The following is a 16,479-nucleotide window of genomic DNA, read 5'->3' on the forward strand; positions in this document are numbered from 1 at the left end:
GGTACTTATATATTTGGTAATAGTGGGAATAAGTACAATCTAAAGAGGTTCTGGCTAAGGAAAGACTTGGTACTTAAGTGTATCCCTTGTGATCCACCTCTCTTTCCTGGGAACTAATTTAGTGGGTACTTTACATTACTATTGTCCATTTATTAGTACTGATAAACAAGATGGGGACAAAATTTGAGATTGAGAAATTTGATGGGAGAATTAATTTTGGCTTGTGGCAAGTGCAAGTCAAGGATGTGTTAATTCAATCTGGATTACACAAGGCATTGAAAGAGAGACCAACTAGCGGAAAAGGTGATAAGGATTCAGAAAAATCTGAAAGTAGTAAAGACTCAAAAAAATCCAGAATTAGTGATGAAGAATGGGAAGAGCTTGACATGAAAGCAGCAAGTCAAATTCGCTTGTGTTTAGCTAAAAATGTTCTTGCTAATGTGATTGGATTGTCTACAACAAAGGAGTTGTGGGAGAAACTTGAAGATTTGTACCAAACCAAAAGTATTTCAAATAGGTTATATTTGAAGGAGCAATTTCATAAATTGCAAATGATTGAAGGTACAACTATTTCTGATCATCTGAGTGTCTTGAATGGGATTGTTTCTGAATTGGAATCTATTGGAGTGAAAATTGATGATGAAGACCAGGCACTTCGACTCATATGGTCTCTTCCATCTTCCTACAAGCACATGCAACCCATTTTAATGTATGGGAAGGAAACTGTGATTTTCTCAGAAGTGACAAGCAAATTAATTTCTGAGGAAAAAAGATTGAAGAATGGAGATAAAAAATCTCTAGAAGATTCAGCTCTTGTTGCTAAAGGAAAATGGAAGCAAAGCTCTAAGAAGAAGGTCATCTGCTGGAATTGTAAACAACCGGGACATGTTAAAAATAATTGTCCAAATAATGGGGCTAGTTCTGCTGGAAGCTCAAAAGAAAATGCTGCAATTGTTGTCTCCCTAGAACAGTGGAATGATATTTCTTTGTAAGAAATATGAAAATCCTCATGGCATGAATGCTACCTGTAGAATTGCCATGGAAGAGGATGTTTAATTGGTAGCTGGTCCATAAGTTTGCACATGGGCATTGGTTGATAGGTGATGCAAGGTGTGTGGTGGAAAGGATGTCGATGGCTAATGAACTCTCAAGAAATCAACAAGAGAGTTGCACCATAACTTATTAGCAGTTTTTTCGACATGTGCCGAAAATGAAATTCTTGAAATTAGGAGGTGATTTCAAGTGAAAATTCTTGGATTGGTTTTTCAATATGAGTGGATGTACTCTGGGTATGATAATTCTTGAATTTAGAATTATGATTGTCAGTAGTAGACAATGTGGAAGTTACAGTTACATATGATTGGTCGAGTTTAGAGTCAGGTGGAGAACTGATTTTGTTATGTGTAGCTGGACAACTATAAAGGGCTAACGGATTGCATTTTCTTCTCTTCAAAAGGTGGAGATTTATTGAAGTTTATTTTGAACAAAGAAAATCCCACATCGGAAATTTACTTTGGTTGGGAGGAGGTTGGGAGTTATAAATAAACTCCACCTCTTTCATTGTTTAAGATACACAAAAAAATATTCTTTTCCTTGTTTACTATTAAAGAGGTTTAGAGATAATTCTCTTGGAGATCTCTTGGAGAATAGTATTTTAGGAAGTGAGGGTGTGTGAGAAAAATATTGTGTATTGTATGGTGTAATAATTTTCATACAGTGAATATTTTTCTGGGAGGCCCGTTGTGTTGTTATTCTCTTTAATTTCTCTGTTATTTTCTGCTTGAAAGCGGTCCGCAAGGGGCGGGAAAAATAGTTGATTTTTTCCAACAATAACAATACTTCCGCCCTCAAAGAGAACCTTATCCTCAAGGTTCGAGTGGAGCCACAATAATAATACAATGCCAATTTTTTCTAGGCTTGTATATGTGTTGAGAGCTACTACTTTAGGGTGAAGGTGAAACCAAGAGCTGACGACCTTACGTACTAATACATCAATTTCAGTGTCTTTCGCAGACTAAATTGGCATGATAAATGACATTACCCGGACCTCTGAAAATTACCTCCGGCTCCTTCTCGTTAAGTCTCAAAAAAATTCCAATACTTTTTGTTAACCCATATGGATTCTTCACATAGAAGGTAGAAACAATGATAGTTCTGTTGAAGAACTAAAGTTAGAAGATCTGAAAATCTTTCAAGGAGAGACAGTCCCATGGTTGCACTATATTCAAGCTCACTTCCAATCATATTCAAGTAGCAATGAGCATTTTTACAAGATTCTAATGCAGCAACTTCTTACGGTGCTAAAGTGGGAAGGTAGGCAATGATTTTATCACCCAATTCCAAGACGTAACGCAATATCAAAATAATGAACTCATCATCATATCCAACAAGAATATATGCAAAGTCGAGGCAAGAACCTGTAGCATAACTAGTTGGTACACCTTGAGAGCCAAAGAAAACCATGATCTCCTCAAGCCTAGAGAAGTTACGCAATTCCCGCTCAATCAAGTCTGTCACGGACTTGATGCTGCCTTGTAGACATGCAATACAAATAGTTGTTCTAACTTCTTTTCCCTCTAATTCCATTTTTAGTGCACTAGCCCTCTCAATTATTTCCTTTCGGGGAGTGATATCACCCCCTATTGCAGCATGCCCTACTTTACACTTTGGAACTTGGAGAACAAAAATAAGTTGAGCTAATAGTTGTTGCAGGAATCGAAATAATTTGGGAAGACGTATAGTATCAAGAGGTGAAATTGGTTGTAGATCTCGTAATACAATTTTTTGGGAAATGTCATCAAACACATAATTCACCTCAAAGTATGTATCATCCACCTTTGATTCCATGACCATCATCTCGTCTATTACAGTGTATTTAGCAAAACTGTTTCAAAAACTAAAATTCAAAGAAGTAACAACAGTAGATCCCAATAATGGTAATGGATTCATGTTCACTGCATTACCTATGTGAGCCTTGGATTTAGAACTTATACCTGGATCCCATATATAAAGGTTTGTTGTAGTCTTATGAACAATGACAATACAGGAATTTACACCAGGATTAAATAAAAAATGATACAAAATATTGTGGCCACTGAATTCCTCAGTAGATTTTTCATGCTCCACATCAGGTATCACTTTATCCGTAAGAATTTCACTTGTTAGAATGTTATCTCTATTCCCCATAAAAACTTTATCTAGAGATAGATACTCAGTACCTTCCAAGGTCTCAATTTCAATTTTTCGTTCATTAGAGCCACGATTAAGAGAAATTGCGTTAATGTACCTCTCTGATAGTTCGCTTTGGGAACATTCATCAAACAGTCTTTCAGCAAATACTGTGGGGCAGCCACTGGTGAAACTTTCGTCAAACACCTTGTGCACATCGATTTTTCTTTGAGGTTCAAATTTCTCATCATAGAATTGCGGCAAAGATGTCGTGGTTGTATTGCTTCTATATGGATTAACATATTGAGGCAAGGTGAAAGTACCCTTGACTCACCGAAGCCCGACGATATAGCCTCAAAACAACTTTGGTTCTCAGTCACGAAAGCTATATGCTTGAGATTTGCGAATCTCTCTTTCTGTCTAAATTGAATTCTCACCTTATCAGCGAAATATGGCCAATCAATTAATTGATTATTCCTTAATAACCACAGGTACCACTCCAATGCTTCACCATCAAGATAGAACGAAGCCACGGTGAGCTTTTGATCTTTCTTAGTTTTATAGAAATTAAAATAGTACTCTGCTTGGACTATCTAGGCCTCTGAATTCTCACCATGAAACTTCTCTAATTTGGCGTCCATAACTTTTTTGGGGGCTTCAACAGAGGCCATGGAATTTTTATCCAAAACGTCTAGCAACATCAACATAAATTTAGTGAGATCTTTAGAGATAGAATCTTTCATTTGTTTGATTGAATCACGAACTGAAGCATCAACAAAAGCCTTGAGTAATTTTTGAGCCTCCATTTGAGAGACCTCTGGATGAAAGCACCAATTTAATGAACCCAAATTCTTAACTCAACAATCAATATACAAAGTGAACAAAACTAATCAACTTTGATTAATAAGGAAAGGAGAAATTACAGTGTAGAAGGGGATAAGAGGCCTAGAGAGAATTGAAGAAGAGGAATAATAGTAGAAGGGGATGAGAGGCCTAGAGAGAATTGGGGATGAGAAGCATAGTCTTTGTCTAAGCAATTATCACAATTTGCATAAGCCTATTCTTTCTAGAATGTGTTATTTATTAACCCGTATTCCACACATAGCCATTTAATGTGGTATTGGGCTTCTTTACCATAACTGCTTTCAGCCCATTCATAACAGTTGTTTTCAAAAGGTTATTCTTTTCATTAAATCTGATGCTATAACCTAAAATTGGAGCAGAATTTGTATCACCAGTTAAATTATTCTGATAATATTAAAAAAATTTATATTTTCCGTGTGTATATATAAATTAAATCTTTTCTTATTGTTATCGCCTTCCATTTTGAAGCATAAAAAGATATTAATATTATTGTATTTACTTTGTTAAACTTTTCATTGTTTGTGAATATTGTTTTATATTTTTATTCCACTTTAATTTCATTCCACCTTTTGTCTCACATGCAATAAATTCAATCATACGAAGCAAGAAAATGATGGCTAACTAACCCCTATAGGTTATAGCTCGGGTGGACATGGTATGATATGGTATGATATTTGAAATTTCAGTACGGTAATTTTGGTATTTAGTTTTTAAAAATATTATACCATTATTATACCATATTAATTCGGTATGGTTCATTAATTCGACATTTGGTTTCGGTATTTTGTGGTATGGTAATCGATAACCATAGTTTGTTTAACTTTGACAATAAATACTCATATACTAGAGTATTATTACTCCAACTTTTCAAAAACATGTCTTAATTGTATCATAAAAATGTATTACACATATAGAAATATTGAAAAATAAGTACAAACAATTTCTTTTATTAGTCAATTACACCAAAAAGACATTTCAATCAAGATAGAACAGAGAAAGTTTCAAAGTCTAAACAATATATATATATATATATATATATATATATATAAGTTACTTATGTAACTATATATACTTCGGTATGGTATTCGGTATTTCGGTATGTCATTTGTAAATACCATATACCATATCATATACCAAAAAAAATTTAAAATCTATACCATATACCATACCAAATACCATAATACCAAAAATCATGGTATCAAAAATTTCGATTCGATATATACCATGCTATGTCCACCCCTAGCTATAACTCGTCAAACCTCTCACAATTATATCATTAAAGATGGTATTTTTATTCATTCAATTATGTTGGACTGTTGGACTGTTGACCCGTTTGTTAGCCTAATTTAGTCCAAATAACTTTTAGACATACTTTTGATTCGTTCATGTGTTATAACGAAAAGAGGTAATTACGAAAACAAAAAAAGTAAAGAATACCAAGTTTAACGTGGAAAAATCCTTCAAGTCAAAGATAACAATTACAGGATCACAGAGATCCAAAATGATCCACTATAACAATAAGAGGGTTACAAATATTCTCAGAATGATAACATAACAAGAGCCAAACACGGAGACGCAATAACTACCCAACAAAAGTAAATCAAGAGAAATTACCTGAAACAAAGCTACTGTTCGGGACTCAAAACTAGAAGCTACGAACCTCCGAATCCGATTTCCACTATTCAAATCAAGCATCAAGATGTTAGGAACACTCACTCAAAATGTCAGCCCAATCCAACGGTGAACGAGCTAGAAAACGCAATCTGATATTGGATGGTCGGAGAGAAAAAACTGCAACAACTAAACTCTCTCTCTCTTTTTCTTTTGGTGAAAGCTCTCTCAAAAATCTCTCTTATTTGCTAATGTCTCTCAAAGACAAATATCAATGAGCATCAATAATTCTCTCTGAAATAGTCTTATTTATAGATGATGGATGGTGTTTTTTCTAAAGCCAAACCAACTCATAATAATAATAGAAATCCGAATCCTTTTCCGAATAGGATTGAAAACCAAAGAGAATTTTTTCAGGCCATGGGCCTTTCGTTGGAACATAGGTCACGGCCCAACAAACTCCCCATCTAGCCAAGGAAGAAAATGGTTTTTCAAGTAAAGGAACTCATGGCAGGCTTCATGCCTGCCAAAGTTCTACAATACTCATGCTTCTCTACAACCACCACCTTTGGTAGCATATCTAAAGGATTGTCATCAGTGTGTACCTTCTCAACCTCAAATAATTACTCTTCTACGACTATTATAATCCAATGATACTTTTTACTAATATGCTTAGACTCAGAATGAAAAGTGGAGTGTTTGGTGAGATAAGTAGCACTCTGATTATCACAAAATAAGACGAACCTTGATTTCTCAAAGTCAAGATCTTTTATAAATTCCTTTATACAAAGCAATTTTTTAGCACCTTCAGTGATAGCAATATATTTAGCTTCTATGGTGGATGGAGCTATACACTTCTATAGTCTTGATTGCCATGAAATAGGTCCCCTGTAAAAGTGATCAAATAACTGAAAGTGGATTTTGAGTTATCAAGATTACCTCCCAAATCAGAGTTTGTGTAGCAAACAAGTTCAGGCGTGCCACTACCAAAGCACAACTTCATATCTGTAGTACCCTTTAAATATTTTCGTATCCATTTTACAGCATCCCAATGTTCCTTTTCAAGATTAGAAAGAAATATGCTAACAGTACCAACAACATGTGCAATATCTAGTCTAGTGCAAACCATAGCATACATCAAGCTTCCAACCGCAGAGAAGTAGGGAATATAAGGCATCTTTTTCTTCTCTTCATTAGTAGATGGACTCTAGGTCGTACTCAATTTAAAGTGTTTAGCAAGAGGAGTACTAACCACTTTTGCTTCTATCATATTGACCCTCTTCAGTACCTTCTCAATGTTCTGCTTCTGGGATAATGGTAACTCATTTTTATCTCTATCTCTATGTATTTGGATGCCTAGAATTTTCCTTGCTAGTCCCAAGTCCTTCATCTCAAAATATTTTGCTCAACTCTTTCTTAAGGACTGTAATTATAGATTTATTTGTGTCAACAATCATCATATCATTCACATAATGTAGTAAAATAATGAAATCATCATCAGAAAGCTTCTGAAAGAATACACAATGATCTGAAGAAGTTTTCTTGTATCCTTGATTTTCTTTGACATACTCAAACTTCAAGTACCATTGTCTTAGAGCTTGTTTCAAGCCGTACAAGCTCTTTCTCAATTTGCAGACATAATCTTCTTTTTCTTTGACTACAAAACTTGAAGGCTACTCTATATAAATCTATTCATCTAAATCACCATGGAAAAAGCAGTCTTGACATCCATCTACTCAACGTTTAAATTTAGACTTGTAGCTAATCCTAGCACCATACGAATAGAAGACATTTTCACGACAGGTAAGAAAATTTCATCAAAGTCAACTCTCTTTCTTTGTTCAAATCCTTTGACAACTAGTCTCGCCTTATACCTAGTCGCAAAGGTATGTTACTCTTGCTTTACTCTAAAGATCTATTTATTTGTTAGAGATTTCTTACCTTTTGGTAATTCTACTAACTCATATGTGCCATTATAATGGAGTGACTTTATTTCATCTTTCATAGCTTCTACCCACTCATCTCTATGAGTATCTTGCATGGCTTCATCATAATATTTAGGTTTTCCTATGTCTGTCAAGAGTATATACTCATTTGAAGAATAACGTGTTGAGTTTTTCTTCTTCCTAGAAGATCTTCTACAAGAAGTTTCAGGAATATATGAAGTAGTTACCTGAATGGAAGTTTGTTATTGATCAACCACAAAATCATTAATCAAACCATCTGTAGGTTCTGCATCCTCTTGATCATTATCTGCACTATTATCTTGGGTTCCACCATATGCAATAGATGTATCAGTAATAGGAACTAGATTAATACCAACTAAGCTCTCATTATTCTGAGAATTTTTTTTCTCAGTCTTTTCAATATCTTCAATAGTTTGGTCTTTAAAGAATGTTGCATCACGACTTCTAATAATCTTCTTATCAATTGGATCATAAAGGTGATACCCAAACTTATCTTGATCATAACCAATGAAAATGTGTTGCTTAGTTTTAACATCTAGTTTTGACCTCTCATATTTTGGAACATACACATAAGTTTTACACCCAAAAACTTTTAAGCGATCATAGGAAACATTCTTAGCAAAACAAACTTTATTTGGAACATCACCATCCAAAGAAACTGCAGGAGACAAATTGATAACATAAGCAAAGTTTTAAGTTTTTCCGCCCAAAAAGAATTTTGAAGTTTAGCTTCTAAAAGCACACATCTAACTCTCTTAACTGGAGTTCTGTTCATCCTTTCTGCCAAGCCATTCAATTGGGATGTCCTGGGTGGAGTTCTCCGATGACGAATTCCTTGTGATTTGCAATAGTTATCAAAAGGACCAATATAATCACCACTATTGTTAGTAAAGAATACATTTTAGATTCTTCCTTGTTTGTCTCTCAGATAAAGCTTGAAATTCCTTAAACACATCAAGTACTTAATCTTTGGATTTTAAAGGATATACCCAAATCTTGTGAGAATGATCATCAATGAAAGTCACAAAGTAAAGTGCACCACCTTGTGACTTCACTTTAAAAGGACCATATAAATCAGAGTGTACTAGCTCCAATAGTTCAGGCTTTCTTGAGAGAGAATGGCCGTTCAAAAAACTCTCTTCTATTTTCTGGCTACTCAATGAACACATATTGTTACTTTTTCTTGTTTTATACCAGCAAGTAGATTCTTCTTAGTCAAACATGTGGTTTTCCTCTGACTCATATGACTGAGCCTCTTGTGCCACAATTCTGATAAAGTGTCACTTTCCACCAAATTCATAGTCATTGAGGAAAGATCCTTGAGTCACGTATAAATTAGAATACTTTTCTCCTCGAGCCACAACTAATGCACCTTTGGTGAACTTTTAATAGCCATTGAACAAGTCATTATGCCAGTAATCACCATCTAGTTTCCCTATAGATATCAAGTTTAGATGAATTTCTAGAGCATGTTTGACATTCTGAAGGACTAACGGTGTACCAATATTAGTCTTCAAGTAGACCGTGCCTGAACCAAGCACCTTGACTTCACCAACACTGCTCATCTTCAACACTTCATAGTTAATAGGAGTATAAGATGAAAAGACATATTTTCTCGGTGTGACATGAGATGTAGCTCCAAAATCTATTATCCAACTAGTATCATGGAATACAAAATTAATGACCTTTTTATCACAAGCAACGAGAAGGTCATCTCGAACAACAGCAACAACATTGTTTACGTTATTTTCTTCTTTTTTCCTTTTCTAGTCTCTTGCTTAAACTTATAGCAAAACTTTTTAATATGTACTTTCTTGACAAAATGATAGCATGGATGACTCTCATACCCTGACCTTGAGTTGCTTCTGCTTTTACCTTTATTCCTTATGTTTCTTGTTTTGTCTCTCCCCATGGCATTCTGTAAATAGAACATCTGATTGTAAGGATGAGCCTTAGGATTTTCTCTTTACTTCTTCATTCAAAACACTACTCTTGGAAAATTTCATAGTCATCTTGCCATCAGGAGCTGAATTTGTTAAAGAAATACAAAGAGTCTCCCAAGAATCTGGTAGATTATTCAGAAGCCAAAGTCCTTGTATCTCATCGTCAAAATTAATACTCATTTCAGAAATTTGATGAAGAACACCTTGGAAATTATTTATGTGGTAAAGAATTAAACTGCCCTCCTTTTATTTAATGGTCATCAATTGCTTTAGTAGGAACAACTTGTTATTGCCTATTTTTTAAGCGTAAAGTGTCTCCAACTTTTCTCACAATGTTCTAGCATGTGTTTCGTTCAGAATATGATTGTGAACATTGTCTTCAACTCATTATCTTATATGTCCACAAACTTGTTGGTGCTCAAAATCTCAATTCTCATCAGTTATATTCTTGGGTTTATGATCAGTAAAATCGGAAAGATGCATCTTCTTCGTAAATAGAAGATCTTTTATCTTTCTCTTCCATATGTTGTAATTGCTCCCATTTAAACATACCATCTTGCTCATATTTACCTCCATCCCAAAATCTTTGATAGATAACCAAGGCTCTGATACCACTTGTTATAAAGAAAAGAGGTAAATACGAAAACAAAGAAAGTAAAGAACACCAAGTTTAAGGTGGAAAAGTCCTTCAAGTCAAAGGTAACAACCACGGTATCACAGAGATCCAAATTGATCCACTATAACTATAAGAGGGTTATAAATATTCTCAGAATATTCATACAACAAGAGTCAAACACAAAGACGTAATAGATACACTAATAAAGTAAATCAAGAGAAATCACCTAAAACAGAGTTACTATTCGAGACTCAAAACCAGAAGCTTCGAACCTCCAACTCCAATCTTCACCGTTCAAAGCAAGAAAGATGTTAGGAACGCTCACTCAAAATGTCATCCCGATCCAATGGTGAACGAGCCAGAAAATGCAATCTGAAGTTGGCTGGTCGGAGAGAAAAATTGCAGCAACTAAATTTTTTTTTCCTTCTTCTCTCTTTGGTGAAAGCTCTCCCAAAAACCTATGTTATGTGCTAATGTCTCTCAAAGACAAATATCAATGAGCATAAATAATTCTCTCTCATATAGTCCTATTTATAGATGATGGGTGATGCTTTTCCTAAAGCCAAACCAACTCAAAATAGGAATAAAAACCATAATCCTTTTCCGAATAGGATTGAAAATCAAAAGAGAATAGGATTGGTCCATGGCCTTTGACTGGAACATGGGCCACGGCCTAACACCATGTTGGGTAACATCAAAATTTTACCTATGTTGAAGCTCAGGTGATGGGCCGTGGATGACGCGAGTTGCAGTAATGATCGAATATAATACTTGCTTGATAGGCTTGCTTAAGAATAAATTGGTGTCCCTGCTATGAACTATAATGTTTGGCATGATGGTAAGCACTTGATCCTAACAAGTACTACGCATCAGAGAGCCTATGTCATGGGTTTGATTCCCAAGAATGACATGTTGCATGTGGTAGGTGGGAGGAGAACTCTATATAGGTGGCAGGAGAATTATATATTGGGTAGTGTCAAATATCATGCCTACAGTTAGGCTCAGGTGATGGGTCGAGGATGGCCCGAATCGAAGTCATAGTCGAACATCTCGATTATTTGATTGACTTAGTTAAAGAAAATAAGGTGACGTTGGGCGGGGATGATCTGGGTTAGTGCTTGTTTGATTGACTTAGTTAAAAAATAAAGTGGTGGACGTGGGATGACCTAGGTTGGAGTCATAGTCGAATATATCGCTTGCATGAATGACTTAGTTAAAAAATAAAATTGTGTCCTTGCTATCAGCTAATTTCACCAAAAACAGAACATATGACATGACAATTATATAAATATATTTCCTCCTTTTTTACCCAAATTAAATTCTTAAAAGTCTAGTGCCATGTTGCTGTAGGAATTAATGATGATTGATCTAGCCATCCTTATTTACAACTGTACAGTTAAAACATACATTGACATATATACATCGACTACATGATTGAGTATGTAGATATAAATAGCTCAACCATACACTTTGAAATGTACTGTATGAAAGGGACCACTTCATTTTGTGTATAGAATTGTAGCAATGCACTCAGATTCAATTATAAAAGCAGGTTTCTTCCTACTCCAACTATAGCAATTTAAAAAAAAAATCTCAGAAAAAATATGGAAGAAGGAAAATTAGGCACCAATATGAAGAGGATCCTCCTCTTGATAAATTGTTTATTTCTCTCTGTTGGTGTTTGTGGTGGTCCTCTAATGATGCGTTTATATTTTGTTGAAGGTGGTGCAAGACTTTGGTTTAATAGCTGGTTACAAACTGGTGGATGGCCACTCACTTTTATACCTCTAACTATCCTATACTTCTATAGACAAAAATCTGAGGGCTCGGATACCAAGTTTTACTTTATAACACCTCGAATTTTTGTTGCATCGTTTCTCATAGGTGTCCTCACGGGGCTTGACGCTTACCTCTATTCATGGGGCGGGTCAAAACTCCCCGTGTCTACTTCTTCGCTTCTATTGGCCCCTCAACTAGCCTTCACGGCTATAGGTGCTTACTTTATCGTGAAGCAAAAGTTCACATCGTACTCTATAAACGCGGTGGTTCTATTGATAGTTGGAGCGGTTTTATTGGGTATTCGGGCGAATGGTGATCGTCCGGAGGGCGTGACTAGTAAAGAGTATGCTATTGGTTTTATTATGACTGCTTTGGCTGCAGCTTTGTATGGAGTCATTTTGCCTTTTATTGAGTTGATTTATGTGAAGGTAAAACAGGCTATTACTGTTACGTTGGTATTGGAGATTCAAATGGTCATGTGTTTCGCTGCTACTGCTTTTTGCACCATAGGAATGATTGCCAATAAAGACTTTCAGGTATCTTTTTACCTTGTTGATTAAGAAATTAAAATTTATGTACTTTTTTTAATTGAGTCAATCTTATATGTGTAAAACGTGCGAAAGTACAAAATTAGGAATTGATAACTCCCAAAAACTTGTACCTACTAATAAAGGTGGAACAAAAGTACAATATGTATAATATCGTACGTCTTTTTGATAAGCTCCCAAGAAAATATATGGGACTCGATTCAATCTATGAGAGAATCTTCCATGAAATTCCAGGAATGTTAAAATGATAGATCCTGAGAATTTGTCGATTATAGTTGAAGGTATTCTTATTTGGTTTCATTTGTAAAGAGGGGAGTCGAAGTTGTTCCATCTTTATTTCTCCTTTTGCCTCTATGGATTGTTGAAGCGATTTGTGTTGTCATATGTACATATTCAGTCGATTTCTTATAAACATATGTGTAGGGTTTGATTGAATCCATACTTATCTTCATGCTAGCTCTGCCTCTGGCCTCAGTCTTAACACTTTCCTCTATTTTCAACTCCACATGGATAGGCAGGCCTGCCCTCGCCTTAATTGCAATCTCTAAAATTCTCTTCAATCAATTCATATAATATATGTTGCATCCCGTTTGCCATGATCTATTCATTCTAGATACTAACTTTTGTTTTCTTAAAACATTGATTGAAAATTTTCAGGCAATTTCAAGGGAGGCAAAACAATATAACCTCGGAGAAGCAAGATATTATATAGTGGTAATATGGAGTGCAATAATTTGGCAATGCTTCTTTGTGGGTGCTGTTGGAGTTATTTACCTCTCATCTTCATTAATGTCTGGGGTTTTAATCGCAGTTTTACTGCCAGTTACTGAAGTATTAGGTGTAATTTTTTTTAATGAGAAATTTTCAGGTGAAAAAGGACTTTCTCTTTTCCTTTCTCTTTGGGGTTTTGTTTCATATTTCTATGGAGAGTTCAAGCAAACAAAGAAGCTGAAGAATAAAAATCAAGAAAATGAGATGGCAAAGATGCAAAATGAGCATGTTTGACTTACTATTCATGGTTATTATAGGATAGTGTTATGTTTTGTTGATTTTACGACTTGTTCGGTTGGTTATTATGTATTTTATATTTGTACTGTATCATATTATTAATTACTACTCCCTCCATTTAAAAAACAATGGTCTACTTTCTTTTTTAGTCCATTTAAAAAGAATGATTCCTTTATTGTTTTGGCAATACTTTAATTTCAACTTTCCGCATGGCATGTTTAGGACCATAAGATTAAAGGACATTTTGGTACATTTGACACAACTTTAATTTAAGGCCACACGATTCAAAAGTCTTCTTTATTTTCTTAAACTTTGTGTCAAATCAAAGTAGGTCATTCTTTTTTAAACGAAAGATTATTGTGTGATATTTGCCAAAACTATCGTTACATATATGTAACAATAAATTCAGTGTGATCACATTGTTACATTATTTTTTTCCATCTCTACCTTGCCCCTAGTATCATTTACTCTATCTGAACCCTACTTTCTTTTTTATTATATAACAAGCTTATTATTCAAATTGTTAATGGCTTAGAGCGTGACATTATAAAATAACGGAAGATAATACACTTTATCCAGATATTTTATTCACAGAAAAAATATAGTATAACGTTATGATACAATACAATACGAAATATGAAACGATACACAACAACCAGCATCCAAACAACAATCATATACGTCGTTTTCCTTAATTTTCCATACGTAACAACCAATATGCAAACAAAATTTATGTACGTCGTTCTCTTTGTTTTTTCCTTTGGGACTTTTGATGTTGCTCTCTTAATCTACAATATTTGATCGAAAGATTTGCCTTTGCCAGCAAATACTCATGTTACGTGACTAATGCTAGAAAATCTGCAATGATGTACTTAATCCAACGTTTTATTTTTTTTATTTCTCATCCGATGTTCGGTGTCCGCATTGGAGCCCCGACTAATCCGAATCGCACTTTGCAGGGCCCACTAAGGTGGCAGCGCTCCCAACAGAGTTTTCTCCATACTCAGGATCGAACCCTCGACCTCTGATTAAGGGTGGAACAGCCCCTGCACCACAACCCATGTTGGTAATCCAACGTTATTATTTATGACACCACAATTAAATAATTGTAAAGACCAAGACTGACTTTCATGGACATCTCTTATCTAAGCTAAGATTTTCAATAGAGGCTGCTGCAAGTGGCAGCTACTTCTAAGTTCTAATTACTAATTAGTTAGGGCTCTAGTAAATCTCTTTCAACGAAAACTATACGGTACAAATAAAGTAAGAAGTAAATACTTTGCATTTGATTGATTATATTCTTTCTTGGAGTAAAAGGTTTTGCACTCCTACAAATTGAGTCACGTTTCACTTAGTAGCGTAAGTGAGAGAATTTGTGAACCATAATGTTGCGTTGACACCTGTTTGAACTTCTTTTAAGAATGAATTTTGTGAGATAATTTCTCTTGATAAATATTTTATATTTTCTTTTATATAGTGAACGAATATAAGTACCGGTGCGATGTGCGAAATGTTTCTTTTTTAAGAGTATCTTAAAAACTACTAACTTATTCTTTTAAACTAATGAACTATTTAAAATTTTTAATTATATCACATTAATATATTTTAAATTGATTATAGAATATAAAAAATAATTGTTATTAGTGAAATTATTAATCATAGTTGTAATTATTTTAGTTATTGTTATATGAAAAGAATGAAATTACTATTCTTATATAACTATATTTTGTTGTTGATTTTCAAAAATAATTAATATAAAATATTAAATAATTATTATTTTGTAGTTGAACTTTTACGTCTCTATTTTTAACTAATTAAGATACTTGATTACATTTTTCTTTCATTTGTAATTTTAATTTTTTGATCTATTGATTCAAAATCAGCAGCTAACTGCACTAAAAGTAATTGATTTCTCTAATTCAAAATTTTTTATTCTAAATTTAAAAATTTAACACTCTCAATTAAAAAATTATGCACATACGATTTATAATATTGCTCATTACAAAAAAAAAAACTTTGTTTCTACCTTTACCCCCTGCCCCCCCCACCCCACCCCCCCACCCCCCGCTCCCCCACACCAAAATTTACCTCCAGCATCCCTCTTTAGCCCCTCACTCTATTTCTACTTTGTAAAACTTCTACTCAAACTATACAAATAGATTTAAGATAAAGTATGAAAGATGATTTAAAAAAATTTTAAAAATATAATTATAAATATTAGATTTGATTGCTCTTCCTTTAGCCCTTCAAACTCTTCAAATTATTTGATCATAGCTTTAAGTTAAAATACTATACAGTTTATTAGTAAATGATTTGGAAGCAAATTTTCCTACTTAAATTTATTTGTTCTAGAATTTATCTTTAGGTGACTTTTCATTGTTTATTCTATAATTTATTTTTAGGTAAGTAATTGTGATTAAAAAAATTAGATATAATGTTAACAAGAAATAATATTAAAATAATTAAAAAGCTAAATTAAGCATGACAACATACCTTGATATATTTATTTATAAAAATTTAATGAGCAATATTACCTATAACGTTTGTATTCACTTTCCTAAATTGCACGAAAAAATATAAATTAAACATAACTCACAAAGATTTTTTATTAAAATATTAACATTTTTCTTAAATGTGTTTTTGAATTAGATAACTCAAACAATATTCATTTTGGTAGCAAGAAATTGTGCAGCCGGGGGTCTATCGGAAACAGCCTCTCTACTTGTGACGATCTAAAATTTGATGAAATATATGAAATTTATGATTTTATATAATTTAACTATTGTACCCCTTCCCGTAGTTGTATTATGATATTTCTGAGGTTTGGGAGTGATTGACATGATTTTCGATCCATTTTGGTATCATTTATGCAATATTATGATTTTTGATGGCTTCGAGAGCCTTATTTTGAACTTATGTGGATATCTTTTAACCCATGCGGCGGATGGCCGAACGGACTGCGCCAGCAGCTCCGG

The 16,479-nt window shown here is 34.0% G+C and overlaps 1 protein-coding gene across 1 annotated transcript; it reads left to right on the top strand.

Annotated features, from left to right (window-relative positions):
* The first annotated feature begins 11,647 nt into the window (after positions 1-11,647).
* LOC107849567 (purine permease 3) lies at positions 11,648-13,679 on the top strand. The gene is made up of 2 exons (XM_016694123.2): positions 11,648-12,484; positions 13,154-13,679. The coding sequence occupies exons 1-2, from the start codon at positions 11,774-11,776 to the stop codon at positions 13,499-13,501; spliced, it is 1,059 nt and encodes a 352-aa protein (XP_016549609.2). The 5' UTR covers positions 11,648-11,773; the 3' UTR covers positions 13,502-13,679.
* The last annotated feature ends 2,800 nt before the right edge of the window (positions 13,680-16,479 follow it).

This window comes from Capsicum annuum, chromosome 12 (assembly GCF_002878395.1).
Source record: "Capsicum annuum cultivar UCD-10X-F1 chromosome 12, UCD10Xv1.1, whole genome shotgun sequence".
NCBI lineage: Eukaryota > Viridiplantae > Streptophyta > Magnoliopsida > Solanales > Solanaceae > Capsicum > Capsicum annuum.

What these genes read in the sequence shown, in the direction of transcription:
- LOC107849567 (XM_016694123.2), top strand. Translation starts at nt 11,774, where the DNA reads ATGGAAGAAGGAAAATTAGGCACCAATATGAAGAGGATCCTCCTCTTG. An exon ending in TTGCCAATAAAGACTTTCAG is followed by an intron (nt 12,485 to 13,153) that starts GTATCTTTTTAC and finishes GAAAATTTTCAG; the next exon opens with GCAATTTCAAGGGAGGCAAA.